The sequence below is a fragment of the Xiphophorus maculatus genome, chromosome 20 (assembly GCF_002775205.1).
Source record: "Xiphophorus maculatus strain JP 163 A chromosome 20, X_maculatus-5.0-male, whole genome shotgun sequence".
NCBI lineage: Eukaryota > Metazoa > Chordata > Actinopteri > Cyprinodontiformes > Poeciliidae > Xiphophorus > Xiphophorus maculatus.
The window spans coordinates 18,466,016-18,483,238 of NC_036462.1; the positions used below are offsets into that span (position 1 = coordinate 18,466,016).

The 17,223-nt window shown below is 42.1% G+C and overlaps 1 protein-coding gene across 3 annotated transcripts in view; it reads left to right on the forward strand.

The window, feature by feature from the left end:
* The window catches only part of crocc (ciliary rootlet coiled-coil, rootletin), a 30,379-nt gene extending 13,313 nt beyond the window's left edge, over positions 1–17,066 (forward strand). Inside the window, exons 17-37 of one of the 3 annotated variants that reach the window (XM_023324960.1) lie at positions 921–1,151; positions 1,681–1,874; positions 1,992–2,119; positions 3,679–3,848; positions 3,934–4,113; positions 4,880–5,014; positions 5,684–5,827; positions 6,846–7,084; positions 7,160–7,319; positions 7,727–7,894; positions 7,967–8,390; positions 9,210–9,370; positions 9,460–9,580; positions 10,116–10,279; positions 10,535–10,750; positions 11,471–11,695; positions 11,775–11,924; positions 12,561–12,761; positions 12,840–12,971; positions 14,964–15,137; positions 16,074–17,066. In XM_023324960.1, the coding sequence (XP_023180728.1) occupies positions 921–1,151; positions 1,681–1,874; positions 1,992–2,119; positions 3,679–3,848; positions 3,934–4,113; positions 4,880–5,014; positions 5,684–5,827; positions 6,846–7,084; positions 7,160–7,319; positions 7,727–7,894; positions 7,967–8,390; positions 9,210–9,370; positions 9,460–9,580; positions 10,116–10,279; positions 10,535–10,750; positions 11,471–11,695; positions 11,775–11,924; positions 12,561–12,761; positions 12,840–12,971; positions 14,964–15,137; positions 16,074–16,154 (3,798 nt within the window). In that variant the 3' untranslated portion in view covers positions 16,155–17,066. Of the gene's footprint in view, positions 1–920; positions 1,152–1,680; positions 1,875–1,991; positions 2,120–3,678; positions 3,849–3,933; positions 4,114–4,879; positions 5,015–5,683; positions 5,828–6,845; positions 7,085–7,159; positions 7,320–7,726; positions 7,895–7,966; positions 8,391–9,209; positions 9,371–9,459; positions 9,581–10,115; positions 10,280–10,458; positions 10,751–11,470; positions 11,696–11,774; positions 11,925–12,560; positions 12,762–12,839; positions 12,972–14,963; positions 15,138–16,073 lie in introns of those variants that run through there. The other 2 variants (XM_023324961.1, XM_023324962.1) reach the window with 2 other exon arrangements.
* Positions 17,067–17,223: the final 157 nt, after the last annotated feature.

Sequence of the window (17,223 nt, forward strand, 5' to 3'; positions counted from 1 at the left end):
ATCACTCCATCCAGCTTCTTCCTCCTAAACTACCGACGACGAATCGCTCAAATCTTCGCTGAAATCAATCACAGCTTCTTCTGTGCATTCAGCCTCAGTTGTTTACGGTTTGACTTACCCTCATGACATCACAAGATGGCGTTGGTGCTCAACCCAATTACTACAGACGAAAACAGCGACACTCTGCATTTATAGTATTCTGTGAGACATATTTGTTATTAAAAGCTTCTGCGTATCCATGATGAACATGCAGTAGTTCATCTTTTTAAATCATGTCAGTGGTTTTATCGCGACTCTTTAAGTCAAGCAGAAAGAACTGAGCTTTTCACATGTTGATATTAGAAATATTTTTTAGCTGCAGATGCAGTAAATGATCAACGGGTCACTAAAGAAATGCTTCGCTATCACATTTTAAGCAATAAAAGGTTACTTTATTATCTAAAAAAGTATTTGAGTGTGTGTTTATTTGTATATTTTAATGCACTTCTAATATTGTGTAAAATAAGCTTAAGTACTTAAAATAAAAATCAGCAGAATGTGATTTTCAACCTTTTTTCAGCAGGAGAATAAATTAGATACGACCAATGTTTACATAATGAAAAATAATCAATGATCAAGTGTTCACTAAAGGAATTCTTTAATTGGATTTTAGACAATTAAATGTTTACTTTGTCATTTAAAAATGGAACTCAATTATTTATCTGTACTTTTAATATTGTATATAAGGGCTTAAATGGAAAATCTGCAGAATGTGCCAATTTTTCTATCTGATTTATTGTCAGAACAATCAACAGAATAATTGATAACTAAAATAATCGCAGTTCTAGTTTATAACACAACAAGAAGAAGCGGTAAAGTTTGTGTTTATAGTTGGTCTGTCGGTTACCACAGCCCAGTTTCGTTGTTTATTCGTCTCTCAGCTGGAGGAGGAGAAGCGCGTCCTGCTGGCTCAGCGGCGTGAGGCGGAGCAGGAGCGGCTGACCATCAGGGACGAGCTGGTCCGTCTGGAGCAGGACCGGCTGGAGCTGGACGCCGGCCGCGTGGCGCTGCAGCAGGCGCTGCAGGACGCCGAGCAGAGCCGGGCCGGGCCGGAGAGCGAGCTGCAGAGTCTCAGAGCGGAGAGGCTGCGGCTGCAGCAGAAGGTGACCCAGGTACAGAACCGGGTCTGTTATTTATTGGTCCAAACGAGCAGGAAGAGAACGTCACTCTGTTTACATATTTACCAGGAATGGACCAGATTTATATTTGCTTTTCCAGACGTCATTCTCCATCTGAATATCTAAATATGGCTTCGTTTTCTTCCTTTCTTTCCTTCTCTTCTCTTTCCTTTCTTCCTTTTTTCCTCTTATTTCTTTCCTATGTCTGTGTTTATGTCTTTTCTTCCTTTATTTTCTTTGCATCTTTTCGTCCTTTTCTTCCCTACCTTCCTTTGCGTCCCATCTTCACTTCCTTTCTATCTTTTTTTTCTTTCCTTCCTTTCATTGTCTTTCTGCTTTTTGCTGGTACCACATCTAAAGCCTGACAGATGTAGAAATCTCTGCCATATTTTCATGGTCAATTTTAATGTTTTTACTTTGATGTAAAACTCTGAGGATTCTGGAGAAAGTCTGGAAGATGTTCCCGGACCCAGAGGAACTCGTGGCCTTTACTTCCTGGGTTTTTCTCTCTGTTTGTTGGCAGCTTTGTGCCGAGGTCGGTTCTCTGGGCTCTGAGCTGAATCTGGCCCAGGGGGAGGGCCAGAAGAATGAGGCGGCGCTGGAGGAGGCGGGCCGCGGTCGGGCGGAGCTGGCCCGGGACAAAGCGGCTCTGGTGGTCCAGCTGACGGCGTCTGAAAGAGAAAACGCGGCGCTGTCAGAGGAACTGGCTGCTTTCAGGTCACAACTGATCCGTTATCATGTAAAAACCCTGAAGCTGCAGCTTCACCAGCTCCACTTAAATAGATCTATAATTCAGATTTATTATTTCACGTCTTTGTGTCTTTGAACCTGCAGGTCTGAGCGGGAATCCCTGGAAACGGGTCTGTTTGAGGCGCAGCAGCAGCTGGCGCAGGTCGAGTCCCGCAGAGATCAGCTGGAGGCCGAGAGCCAAACGCTGAGCGTCCGCTGCGAGACGGCTGCAGGTGAAAACCCAGAACAACAGAACACGAGCCGCACGTCTGAAACACGAGTCAGCCGCCACCGCAACTGTTAGACAATAAATCAATAACAGCTTATATCGCTGTAGGCACGTGATCAATATCGACAGATAACATGTGGCATGTAGAATAATCAATGATTTCACCAAACTCTGATCCAGAACTGCAAAGAATTCTGGGAGATGTAGACAGAGGAAAGAGTTTAGCCACTCAAAGCCAGCTAAGCAAAGTGAGTGGCAAGAACTAACTCCCTCGATCTCTGGTTACCTAGCAACTCATTCACTCTCTGGTTACCTAGCAACAATCTGTTGAGTAACTGTTAAGGCAGCAGTTTAAAGTTTCGCCACATAACTGCTTAAAATTAAAAAAACAACAACGTGGAATAAAAACTGGAAAACCCAGGAAAGCTCATGCTGCCAGTTTGGTGCTATTTCAGATATTTAAAACAAAAAAAAAAAACGAATCAATAATCATCGATATTGACTGATATGAAATATTTATATCGTGATATGTTTTTCAGCCATGTTGTAACTATAGCAACCGTTAATGCAAATTCAGTCGTCAGTCACAAGCTTTGCCATTTTCACCAATCATGAAAATGACCAATCACCTTAAAAGCACATGTGTCAAACTCAAGGCCCGGGGGCCAAATCCGGTCCACCACAGGGTTTTATGTGGCGGACCGGATTAAATGAACCTTAAATTAATAGAACCTTAAATATTATTTTATCAATTAAATCACTTATTCAAAATAATGAGTGTGTTAGTTTACAAGTTTACAAATCAAAGCAGTTCTTATTTCAATCAATCTCAGGCAAATACTGACACCCGCATTTTTTTATGTTCATTGTGAGTTTACTGCAAATTTTTCACATCGATGGTGAAACATCAGGTTTACATGATGCTAACTCTCACCTGCTGGTGGCAGTATTTTTGTCTCCAACTACACTCAACCTTTCTTGATGCCAAGTTATATTCTGTGATCGAAGCGGCGAACAATAATAATATAATTACAGCTGTTGTATAATAGAGACAATGCCCGAGGTCGTTAAAAAGAGCGCCATCTGAACAGTGCGTCTCGCACTTGGGGCGGCTATACAGATCCGGCCCAGACGGCAGGAAAGTTGCGGGAACTGTCTGATTCCGGTAGAATCCATAACGAACCAAAAGCCCACGTCTGAGAGGAAAATCGTGGGAAGCGTCGCTGAGGGGATGGTTAGCATTCTGTATGGCGAATCATATTTAATATCATGCACAAGCAAATAGTTTGAAATTAGCTCCACCAAATCAGTAATTTAGATTTTTTTTAAAATCACAAAAACAAACGAGAAAACCTGGAGGGATGACCACTGTGAAAAGACGTTCGTTATTCTTAAGAGGTGCTCACTTGATGCAGACTCAAATATCAGTACATTCTGGCACAAAATCTTTTATTATTATTGCAAAAAAAATCCCCAAAACATCGCTGCATCCTGGAGGGAAGAACCAGTGTGAGGATGTGTGTTGAGTGAGAATTAAGTTGCTCTCCTGGACGTGTTTTCTAGCTGAGCTGAAGCGGTTGCGCTCAGATGGTGAGATCGCCCTGGCGCAGGGAGAGAGAGAGAAACAGACTCTGACTCAGGCCCTCAGCGCTGCGCAGCTGGAGGCTCAGCAGGCGTTACGCAAGGCCGTCTCTGAGCATCAGGAGGAGGTGGAGAGGCTGGTCTCAGAGAAGGTGAGAACCCCTTCAACACGTTGGTTTTGAAGTACAAGCTACTGACGGGCTCTCAGTGTCTGCTCTGCTGACCTTCGTGCTACAGGAAGCGGTGTGTCGCAGCCTGCAGACGGAGCATGAAGCAGCTCTGAGGCGGTGCAGGCAGGAGATGGACGACCAGCAGCAGAGAGCAAAGAGAGACAGAGAGGAGCTGCAGGAGGAGCTGAGGGCCCTGCAGCTCGACCGAGACCAGAGTCTGCTGCAGGCCGAGACGGAGAAACAGCAGGTCAGATCCAAATACCTGACAGCTGCTGCTTCACATTAAACTTCACATTCACTGCTCTCCTCATCATCTGGGTCACATGTGTCAAACTCAAGGCCCGAGGGCCAAATTGGGCTCAACATAGCTCTTTATATGGGCTTCTAAACTCATCTTAGAAGTTGAGAAGAAGAAGAAATTTTAAGATAACAATTGTGTGCTTAAACATTATCGATCAAATCAATGCAGCTTTAATCTTTTTACTGCTAAATTACATCAATCAGTCCCACCAGTGTTCACAGAAATAGCCACTTTATTTCTCACTAATGGATAATTGTGAGTTTATTTAAAATTTTCAGCAAAAATAATCAATATTGATGGGTTTACATAATGCTAATTCTCATCAGCAGGTGGCAGTGTCTTTTTTCCACTACACTGCTGCCTCAGTCTAACCTGATGCCAAGTTATAGTTTGTTATCGATGTAACAAAAAGTCACATTTACCGTCATACATGAGTGCAAATATTTCTAAATTAAATTTTTATTGCAGAAATTTATAAAAACAATTGTAAAATCCTGGAAGGACTGATAAATGATGTTCATTGTATATATAATTTTAAGCGCATATCGAATGAGACAGCTATTAATTAATATTTTAATAGTTTCTTAATGGGTTTTATCAATACGTTCTGACACAATCAACGCTGGAGAACATTTATGATCTTGATGTGGCCCAAAATAGAAACGAGTTGGTGCGCCTGATCTAAGTGAGCTGTTTAACTGTTCCTCCGTAGGCGCTCTCGCTGAAGGAGGCGGAGAAGGCGGTGTTGTGTGACAGAGTGTCCAGTCTGCAGGCGGAGCTGTCGGCTGCAGCTCTGGAGGCCGAGCGGACGGCCAGAGAAGCAGCTCAACTCAAAGAGCAGGAGGAGGTGACGGATTTTGTCTCCATTTATCTCCAGTTGCTCCTGCAGCTAGTGGTTATTTTACTAACTGATTACAATTCATCGATTAGTTGGATTAAGAAGTTGGTACATTCTGCAGATTTTTCATCGAATTCTTTTTTATACAACACTAGAAATACATTTTAAAAATTTAAATAAACAAATTCCTTTTTAAAGCAGAAAATTGTCATTTTCTTTCCTAAAATGCAACAACAGCATTCTTTTTGCATCTGCAGCTAAGTAAGACTCCTAACATCAACATGTGAAGGGCTCAGGCCTTTTCTGCAACAGATCATCAATAGGTCTGATCTGTTGACTATTTTTGGATAAACTGATTCGCTTCTCAGGAGATTTCTTTTGCAGAAGTTGAACCGGGTGAAGCTAAAACTATTCACCCTGAGGAGTTTTGGGTGGAACATATTTACAGACAACATAACTTCATATTTTTTTTTACAGTTTTGGCTGAATTACTGCTCTGAGTATGTTCTTCTTTCAGCAAATTGCCTTTTTTTAGCACTCATCTTGCTATTAATCAATTAGTAAAACATTTCATTAATTGATTTGTCGCAACCAGTCCGATTAATGGTTTCAGCCCGACTGCTGTTTCAATCTAGAAGTACACAGATTAAAAAAGATTGTTTTATTATTTTTTTTCAGATCAGAGTTGGAGCTCTGACCAGTGAGATGTTGGAGCTTCGCTCTCGGCTGGACGAGGCGACATCGGCTCATCAAAGGGAACTCCACGGTCTGCAGGAGCTCTGCACTGATCTGCGCTCGCGAGCCGACGTCGTTCTCAAAGAGGTAAATGACACAACGCAGAAGAAAACCCATGTAGAAAAGTGCTGGTCAGGCACAAACAGGAAGTTTCCTCAGTTTCACTTTGTTCCAGTTCTGCAAAGAAAGTACATGAAGCACCTTTTGTCATCCAGTTATTAATCGGTTAATCCAAAAAATAATCAACGGATCCATCACAACTCAAAACTCATCTGTTTAAATTAGCCTTCATGCTTACATTTTTAGTTATTTTGTGTGTTCATAGACATTTTTTACTGTTTAATTTGTCTTTTTAATGTAAAGTGTCCTTGGGTGTTTTAAAAGGCGCTGACAAATAATTTGCAATATAATAATATTAATTACTATTATTATTCTTAAACCTACACTGTATTGATGTTAAGTTGAGCAGAAAGGGCTGAACTCATGTTGATGTTGGAAGTATTTTTTTAATTGCAGATGCTTCCTTTGCTACAAACGATCAAAAAGAATGCAGTTATTGCATTTTAGGCAATAAAATTTTTAAGGAATTCAATTACTTGTTTATTCACATTTTTATGTATTTTTAATACCTCATTCAAAAAAGCTTAAGTTGTTAAATAATAATTCTTCAAAATGTGCCAATTTTTTTTTTTTACCGACTTATTGTCAGAATAATTCAGTGGTAAAATAATCTGTACTTGCAGCTCTGCAAGATTTTAAACTGAAAACTTACTATCTTTAAATCACCACAGTTGTTTAAAGTTAATAATGTGACATATTGATGAAACAAATCGTGATACTGACAAAATGTTTCACAGCAGGAATAGCTGTTGGGAATATTGATGCTTTATTGATATATTTGTAATAATTCGGCTTTCCCTACTTTTGTGCACCGCAGATTTCATTTTTTCATACTTTGGTACTTGAGGACTATTGTTTCTTGATATTTTAAATACAAGACTTCGCAAACTGCTGAAAATGTTAAACACTCCTATGAGAAACCTGCATCAACTGACAGGTGACCGGTTGTCGTGACGATGAAGGAACGTGTTCGTTGTTTCTCCAGTTGGAGCAGTGCAGGGCATCCCTGTCAGCGGCGGAGGAGAGCCGAGACCAGGGGAGGCGGAGCCTGCTGGAGAACGAACGCCGTCTGAGCCAGACTCAGGAGGCGTCGGAGAACTGCAGGAGGGATGCGACGGAGCTGCGGCGCAGCCTCAGCGACGTCACGAAGGAGAGGGACGCTCTGAGCCAGTCCAACGCTCAGCTGAGAGGAGCGCTGCGCAGCGCGGAGACGGAGAGGATCAGGTGGGAGAGTGGAGACAGGTGTGTTTGCAGAGGGAAGGGTGTGTGTTTCTCAATGTGTGTGTGTGTGTGTGTTAGTGTGAAGCGACAGTGTGAGGAGAAGGAGCAGAGGCTGGCTGTGCTGGAGGAGAACCTGTCGTCGTCTCAGAAGGAAGTGACTGAGCTGCGCAGCTGTCTGAGAGAGGTCGAAAGGTCACGCCTGGAGGCTCGGCGGGAGCTGCAGGAGCTCCGCAGACAGGTCAGAAGATCTCCATCGTAGAAATTTTATTTTATTTTCCTTCCTTGAACAGGGTCGATTGGCTTTACAAAACATGTTCACTACATTTTTTGCACAAAATCATTTTTAGATAATTAGATTTTAGTCTGGTCAGTTCTGCCTGTTTTAAGGCCTTTTAAGAATGACCTGTTTTAGTCTTCTGTCACTTTAAATCCTAACAAACTGCAATATACGGTACAAGGCTGTAACAGAAAATACTGTGCTGTTATTGCAAATAAAAATATTGGATTCACAATCCAACGGATGTGCAAATGGACGTATAAAACTGTGCAAAATGTAACTTTTACATAATAGGTCTGCTTTAAAGGTTCGGTTTGCAGGATATTCTGTACATCACAGTTTCTGGGACATTGTTATCGTTGCTCCAGTTGAAGGTTGTGGATGCAGAGAAGGAGCAGAGAGGAAGGGAGGTGGAAGAGCTGCAGACTCGTCTGGTTCTGGAGGAGCAAAGAGAGGAGGAGCGAGGGAAGGAGGTCTTCTCCCTAAAGCAGAAGCTCACTGAAGCTGAAACAACCAGAGAGTCCATCAAGAAGGAGGTGAGGACGGTGTGTTTTACTGCTTCTCTCTGTCCTCTCTCAGCGGCGTGTTAATGTTTAGCTCTGTGCCAGCTCGCCCTGACCCAGAGACGTCTGACAGAGTCCGAGTCCGGCTGGCGCAGCTGTGAGAGAGAGCTAACGGCTCAGCTGCAGGACGCCCGCGGCTGCGAGAAGAAGCTCCAGGATGAAGCCAAGAACCTGTCGCTGCGCGCTCAGGCCGCCCACGATGCCGCCGCTCTGTCCGGCCTGCAGCTGAGCGAGGCGCAGGGCCGGCTGACCGCCACTGAAGCCGAGCTCACCCGGGCCGAGGCCGCCAGGAGGGATCTGGAGTTTCGGCTGAGCGGTCTCCAGTCTGCCCTGACCCGGACGCTGGGCATCGGGGCCAGCGGCAGGGGCTGCAGGGGGCGGAGCCCCGGCAGCAGCTCCACGTCACCGGGCAGCGTGTCACGCCACCACAGCATCTCGCCGCTGCGCTCCTCACTGTCGCCACCTAAAGGTCAACAGACAACATGTTCTGGTTACTTGAGTAAAGTGTGTTGTCTTGTTAATGTGCTGAGAAATGTTCAGCGTCACCAGAAGAAGTTACAACGACATACGACATGGCTGAAAAACGATATAAACATTTCATATCAGTCGGTATTGATAATTTGAAACATATTTCAAATATATGTTTTAAATATTTGAAATATCCAAAACATTTCAAATGTTTTAAATATTTGAAAAACTACCAAACTATTACGTGGCCGCTCCTGTTTTATCCAGTTTTCACTTTGTGCCAGTCTTTTTTTCATTTTTAAGCAAATATGAAGCACTGTGACGAATCCTGAAACTGTTGCTGCGCATGTCACTCAGCAGGTTGTTGCTAGGCAGCCAAAGAGTGAGAGAGTTAGTTAATGCCACCAACTTTGCTTATCTGACTGTGAGATGTTGAGCGCCTGTGGTGTTCAAATTGAAGTTCAGTGAAATTATTAACAATTATATTACATGTATTATCTATTGTTATTGGTTTATGGTCTGGTCTACAACAACGCCAATCATTTTTATTAATTTAGGCATCAATTTTGAGCCTGAGCTCTGTGCACTCTAGTTACTATTTGTCCATGAAAACCAAAAAACTTAAGAGTGATCAATCTAAAGGCGAATGTAACTTATATAATCATTTGTTGAGTCGTAGGTTGGTGGTTTACACAGTACAAAACAGGTCAATATTTAGTGAGATCTTATTGTAAATTTGCTGAGCAGTGCAGGAATAAGTTGATTTATTTTCACAAAATGTTGCAGCACAAAGTGAATTTAACTCTGGTTGTGACTGAAGCAGAGTTTCGAGGAAGCACGCCGGACAACACGTTGGGTTCTGGTGCCGTTTCTCCAGAGAGAGGCGACACGCCGCTGCCTCAGTCTGAACTCGACCCAGATTCACTGAGAAGTGGCCTCAGAGATTTCCTCCAGGAGCTGCGAGATACACAAAGAGAAAGGGTAACACACCTGCAGCACAACACCAAAACCTTATGAATTATTATTATTTTTTAATTCCTTGGAAATATTTGGTATTGCTGATTTTGCAGGATGACGCTCACTGCCAGCTGGGGGTCCTGCAGCGGGAGCTGGAGGAGCTGAAGGGGGAACGCAGCTCTGCTCAGAGTCGCTTCTCTCTGCTGCAGAGCTCTTTGCAGGAGCTGCAAGAAGGTTTGAATATAAAAATAATGAATATAATGAATCAATAATGAATCTATTGATTATTCTCATAATTAATCAGATAAAAAATTTACACATTCTACAGATTTTTTATTTAATCACTTAAGTATTTTTGCACAATATTAGCAATACATTTATAGCCCTTTATGGCTACAATGGCTGCTGGAAAAGAGAAGAGCTTTGTGGTTGATTTACCATTCAGATTGTTGGTTGTGCAGGAGGCTTTTCTTCTGCTTTTCAAACACGTACCATTATTTAAATGTGGCTCATGTGTAGCTGAGTTGGGGACGTGGCCAACAGCAGCTCATTTGGATTTAAAGTGACAGGAGCCCCAGAAACAGCTCGCTGTGAAAGGAGCTCCCAATAGGCAGAACTGAACTGACTAAAATCTAATTATCTAAGAAGGATTTTGTGCGAAAAATGTAATAAACATGTTTTGTATAGACCTATCCTAACCTGTTCAAGGAAGCACCTTTAAGATGAATTAATGCTCAGAGTTGGTCAAGTCCTGCGATGTTTCATTCAGTGAAGCGTGGGCTGGATGAGCGTCTGACCACCACTCAGATCCTGCTGCAGCAGCAGGAGGAGGCGGTCAGGAGAGGAGACAGAGAAAGGAGAGCTCTCTCCGACCGGGTGAAGGAGTTGGAGCGATCGCTGCAGTCCTCAGAGGCGGATAAGAAGCACACCCAGGTACACGCTCTTCTTTACGCAATCTCTCTCACAGCGAGGGATCACGGGCGATCTGCCGTCGCCATATGGCTGCACTCAACAGTGGATTTATTAAAGTGAGCTGTCAGGAGTTGAAATAACAACAGATGTCCCCCTCTACTGCCAACACCTTCCACAATGATTCACCTCCTGCACCACAGGAGGAGCAGACACAACGCAGCCCAGGATGAAGCAAACCCTACCAACGTGAACTCTGTGCACCCCGCTCCTCTGCAGGATCAGCTGAACAAGCAGCGGGCCGCTGAGGTGCGTCTGGAGGCGGAGAGGAAGCGCCTGCGGGAGGCGCTAGAGGCAGCCGAGGCTCGGGCCACCAGGGTGGAGCTGGGGAGGCGAAGCCTGGAGGGGGAGCTACAGAGACTGAAGCTGAGTGTGGGGGACCGTGAGGCCGAGAGCCAGGCGTCCCAGCAGCGCCACGACGCTCTGATCAAACAGGTCTGCAAAAAAAAGAAACGCATCTGCAACTCTGAAACCGCCGGAAGCAGCTTTACAGTCCGACGCAACGCAAACGTTTTACACCATGCATAGTTTCTCTGTAGTTTCTTTGAAAGGAGAGACGTTTTCTGTCTGATTTTTAAACGTCTTTATCAGTCCGTCTCCAAGTCTGGCACTCAATGGAGCGGGCATGGATGTCTTCCCTCCATCTATCTCTGCACATTTCCTGTTTAAATATTAAAAAAGAGGAAAAATCTTTAGAATTTGGCTGCTTTTTACTCATTTTCTCTACATTTTTTATGCCTGACTCTTAATTCAAGTGTATTTTGTATATTTGCACCAGAAACTAGATCAAAAATACTTGGTAAGGTTTTGCGTTTTCCCTCAACCTTGAGTTGACTTTTAAAGTCAATATTGTAATTGTTTCATAATCCTGGAGCAAAAAACATTTACAGCAGAGAGACTATTATTTCTGGAGGAGAAGAAATCCATCTTCATGTTAGTGTCCATGGTGTTCACTCATGTTTCCAGCATACAAACCTTAATCCATAATCAGAGCTTCCTGTCTATTCAATATATTCCCATCCTGTAGGTGTTTTTTAATGACAGTGGGGACATGTAGATTTCAAGAAATGTTAAACTAAATCACTGACAATTCAAGACTTTTTCAGAAAGTAAACTCGGTTCACGGATTGCTTTTGTGTCTTCTACCTGCTGCAGGTTGCAGAGAGAGAAGCTCGTGTTTCCCAGCTGCAGAGGGACGTTGACAGGCTGAGTCAGAACCTGCTGAAAGCTCAGGAAGGCGAATCTGCTCTTAAGGAAAAGGCCGCCTCCCTCAGCCAGACCCTCCAGGAGGTGACGGCCTCCCACAGCAGCACGCAGAGCCGTCTGCTCGCCCTGCAGAAGACGCTCGGTTCGGCTGAGCAGGACAAGAGGCTCCTGCAGGTTTGTGGGTCAGATTGAAGGAAGGCTGCCTGTGAATAAAAAGTTAATTGTAATTTGATGGATATTTTGCTTTGATTAGGAGCGACTGGATGAAGCACGGGCAGCTCTGGCTGAAGGGAAGAGAAACATGGCTGCCCTTACTGAGCGCGTGCAGAACCTGCAGAGTGAGCTGAGCCAGATCGAGCTGCGGCGAGAAGAGCTGGAGGCCGAGCTCAGCAGCACTCAGGAGGTCAGAGAGATTAGCTGGGTTTCTGTTACAAATGGCACCAATCCTTGTTCGTATTCTCCTCATGTCAAAAAAACACAACTTCACAATTGCCCTGTTTTCATTAAATGAGAAATGAAATAAAAAGCTGATGTGAAAAAACTTGTTCACATGACGAAATCATTAAAATCATGGCAGCAATGAATGTAAACACATGAGATTATATTCATAATTCAGCCATTTTCAGTCTGAGAAGACGTCAGTGTCTGATTCAGGCGTTGGAGCGACAAGTCGCTTAGACTTGGGAGGGACTATTTATGCGATGTTTTGGAGAAACTGTAGTTTACAGAAGAGCAATGGATTCAAGTTCAAATGACGCACAACTTTTTATGAATTGTCCAGAGCTATGGTGGAGCCAGCTGTCCAAAAAACCCCAAAAACAAACCACCATCCTGTTACCACTTCCTGTCGTCTCCTTTGTCATTTTTGCCAGTAGTAACATCCGGTTGTTGATCATGTGACTCAAATGCTTCTTATTGAGCAACGTTCTTCTATTAAGCAAATTTATTTTTGTAAATTCAAATTGGACAATTTTATGGTTAATGAAGGCAAGTGACAGAGTTTCTTCAGAAGAAGTACAAGTCTGTTTTCTCCTCTCAGGCTCTGCGTCAGCGATCGGCCAGCCTTGTGGAGGCTCAGCGGTGCGCCCAGCTGGTCCAGACAGAGCGGGCCGTCGTAGAGGAGCGGCTGCGCGCGCTGCAGAGAGCGGTGGCTCTGCTGGAGACGGAGAAGAAGGATGCAGAGAGGCAGGCGGTGAGGCTGGAGAAAGACAAGAACGCACTGAGGAACACCCTGGATAAGGCAAGTTCCGGTTCATTTCCTCTACAAATCTGAAGACGTGGTGTTCGTGTTTCTGAAACTAAACATGGACCACGTCAGGTCGAACGTCAAAAGCTGAAGTCCGAGGAGGGCAGCATGCGGCTTTCTGCTGAGAGGGGCCGTCTGGATCGCTCGCTGAACACGGCAGAGCAGGAACTTCAGGAGGCGCAGCAGCAAATACTGATGCTTCAGGTGAGGATGAGGCGCAAAAACAGATAAATCAGAAATGAAACAAGGAAGCAGAATAAAGCTTCACCAAACTGCTGTTTGTCATTGCTAAACAATGACTGCAGGAGGGAAGGCTGGGCGACTTGGCATAGAAATTAAATCTCAAATATTTGTCATACCAGAGCCACTTTCAGATTTTTAATTGATTTTGTTTTTCATGCTTCCTTTTCTAAATTACAAATGACTGGAAATATTTTCAGAAAATGGCTTTTATTTCAGTCAATTCTTCTGTGATGTGTATTATGGGGTATTAAGGCCAGGCGACAAGAAATGTTACAAGAAAACAGTCATATTATCAGAATAAAGATTTTAGCAAAAGAAAGTCTTAAAATTACAAGAAAAAAGTTGTTTTAATGACAAAAAAGCTTGTGTAATTTTACTTTTTTTGTGCTGAAGTTCTCATAAAGTAACTACTTATTACTATATTCTCATAATTAAAGAAGAAAAAAAATCTGCTGATATTCTAAAGATTCGACTTGAATTTAAAGTCCAAATAAACTGAAGCTGTAAAACATGCTTGTGAAACAAGATGGCCGCCCACGGCGTGCTCACATCTCTCTGAATGATCAAAACTCAAAAAGTGCATTGGTGGAAAAAAAAATCCAGATTTTCCAAAAATTTATTCTTCACCAAAAATATGATTAAATGATAAAATCGATTTATCGCACAGCTCTAGTGGAAATCTCAGCTGGCTAAGGAAAAGCAAACACATGTTCGACATTAAGAAAAATCTGCATTCTTACATCAGCTTTTTATACTTGTGTGGCGTATAATTATCCACTCACAATTTGCTGTGAAAACGCAGCAAAAGAAGAGCTTTAATGTCCCATGTAAGCAGACATCTGAGATCAATATCACCCATGTTTAAAAGGGAAGACTTGTTTTTCCTTGCAGTGTGCACAAAAACATTTTTACATTTTCCAGAAACTGAGTTTAATTCCTGTCATTTATTTTAAGTCATATTAACTTTTTTTTTAAAAAAACCACCACAGAAAGGCCACAAACAAGTGAATGGGAACAAAACTGCAGGACGTTTTAGTGGAATTCAGGATCTATTAAGTTGTTGATGTCAAGGAGATTTAATGCCTCAGACATTTCCTTATTTAGTCAAACGTTTCCCAGGCTGCAGAAATGTTTGTGAGGGAAAACAATAGCAGTCAAAGGAACCTCAAAAAGACAATTAGTATTGAATCTAAAAACTTTCTGTGTGCAGGGGGAAAGAGAAAGTTTAGACACCGCCCTTTAATGACAGTAGATCCTGTACAATTCAACTGAAAACAAGCAAACAATATGTTAGAAACAATGGAAGTGTGGGAATAAGATTCCTTGTGGCAAAATATTTTATTTTATCTGATCAAACAATTTAGACATCAGCTTGATGTGACAAAATCTAATTTTGGAGCAATGAATTCATTGCATCGGTCAACCTCACTTTCATGATGAAATAATAATTTAAATTGTACATTTTGGATGTTTTTTTGCTTCCATTTGGATCTTAAATGCTTCTTTAAAAAATCCCAGACGCTTAAAAAACACTGAGTTGTTGTTTGGCAACAAGTTAATGTTACTTTGTGTCTGGAAAATGAGCTGTTTCAAAAACCAGAGTCACGTTAAACGTATGTGTCGTTACCTAGCAACACCAGGACAGCAAAGCCCGTCACCTAGCAACCCAAGAATGTCACTTTAAATCCTACTAAGGATTTAAAGTGACAAGACGCCCAAAAGCAGCTCAGACTAAAATCAGACTATAATCTCATTATCTAAGAATTATTTTGTACAAAAAAGTTTAATAAACATGTTTTTTTATAGCCCATTCCTAACCTCAACGAAGTATAATAGGTCATCTATAAAAACACTCCGTGTGGATTAGTTGGAGCATTTCATGGGTAAATGGACGTCGTGTTTGCTGTTTTTTTGACTTCACATTACCCTCCCTGTGCGTTTTCTCCTGAGCAGACTCAGCTGGCTGACATGGAGCACTCACACAGTCTGTGTGAGAGTTTGGTGCAGCAGCGTGACGAGGTCCAGCGGGAGGCCGAGAAGATGAGGAGCAGTCTCCGGGACGTGGAGCGGACGCTGGGCTCCAGGGAGCGAGCTCACCGCCACCGGGTCAAAGGCCTGGAGGAGCAGGTGGGCAAGGGCGTCTTCATTGTTTTCCACAGAAAATAGTTGTTTTGTTTGCAAATATATTTATGCAGGACCCACAAAAGCACAGCAGCTGCTTCTCCAAAAATAAAAGAATACACAGTCCAACCTGACACGTTGCTAAAACGGCTTAAAAAGAAACATAACAGATGTCTAATGGGCTGGACCAGCCTCTAAACTCTGTAAAGCTGGGTAAAGATTATGTTGTAAAATCTAACGGATCCTCAATGTTCCTGCTTTGTAAACTTTCTGCCATTTTCAGCTACCCTGCTCTTTCCAGACACTGAAACCCAGAAATATAAAACCTTTGTTTCAGAACTGTTCTGGAAATCACACATTATCTGTAAGTGTTACCACAGAACCAATCATTGATCAGATTCATCAAGTAAAGGTGACACTAAATGCTTCCCAGTTGGGACGATGACTAAAACAGGGTATAATAAATTAGCTGCAGTTGGGAACTTTAACCTAGAAAGACAACAAAACTAGGAAATAATTCACTCACTGATCAACTTTTCAGTTTGCAAACAACGCAGACTCCCTGAGAATGAATTATCAAGACTAAACCCAAAACCATTTATTTCTTCCACTTTAAAATGATGCACTACTTCGTGGCAACATTGAATATTGTGGATGTAACATAATAAAATGTGGAGTGTATCACATTTCCAAGCACTTTGTTTGTATCTCAAACTTCTTCTTAGGTACTTTATCTAGTAATACTTTACGTTATCTAGGAATTTCAGTCGTTTATTTTTGTTTAAATGCGTTAAAGTCTAATAAAGATGCTGTTTAATCATAATGGAGTCTGTAAAAGCTGCCCTCTCTTCCCTGTGTCTCCCACTCCAAGATGGATTACAGATTATAGTCATGTGATCAGTCATTCAGATTAAAATGTAACATCTTTGTTTCTCACTTCAGGTTTCCACTCTGAAGGAGCAGCTGCAGCAGGAGATTAAGCGCCGGCAGCCGTCTCTCCCAGCATCGCTGCTGTCCAAATGAGACGCAGCTCAGAGGAAGAAACTACTTCAGGGAAAACAATGTAAAAACTCAAACTCAAATTAATCCGTACTGTGACTCTAGACGCAGCTTACTGTGGCTGTGAAAAATAATTTTTGATTCTTGAGGTGCTTCCCTGATGCTTAGAGCAGTAACCAACGACCAAATGAAGCACAAACGTGAAAATGCCTTAAAACCTCCAGCAGACCACTAATCGCTCCTTAAACGTCTGGAATCGGTCCTAAACTTTCTGCTGGTTTTTATGAAAAACTTCAAATCGTTACAGGATTTCTCTGCTGGGTTTGGACATTGTGCAGGATTTTAAATTTTGGATATTATTTGCAGCTATTAAAGGACAAAGAATTTGTATTTAAAGCACCATTAAGTGAAGTGCTGTGTTTGTTCTCTTAGAGGCAGATTTAATTAGTTATCTAATGTTAGATAAAACCCTATTTTATAACTGAAAACCTGATTTTTATTACTTTACTGCATTATTTTTTTAGAAGTCAGTATTATTGCCCACGTGTGCTTTTTTTCTTGCTGTACGAACACTGACAGACTGACGACGAATTACATCAGTCACATTTGAGTTTAAATAAACATGAAAGCCATGTTTTCTGGAGAGTGCAAGAAGAAATGTAGGAGTGGCAGCATCATGCTGTGGGGATGATTTTTATCACAGGTCCACAACAGCAGGGTTTCTCTTTTAGCTATCTGTAACAAGCATCATCTTTGTTAGGATAAATAAGTATCTTAATACTTTACATTAGTACAGAAGATGAAAATCTGAACTGCTTGGTTTATGTGTAAAATCTAAAATTGGACAAATACTTGCATGAGTTGGAATAAGAAGAGGAAAAGCTAAAAAGACCTAAAAGATCACCCTGATAATTTACAATAAAAGGTGAATTTGTACTTCTGACTGTTTGTATTTTATTACATCTTTCACACAAACTACTGGCCTACCTGCAGGATTCCTATGCAGTCTTTAAAAGTCTGGATTTTTTTTTTGTACAGGATCTGAATAAATATAGAAAAACAAAAATTGGGAATTGAATATTTTTAAAGCATA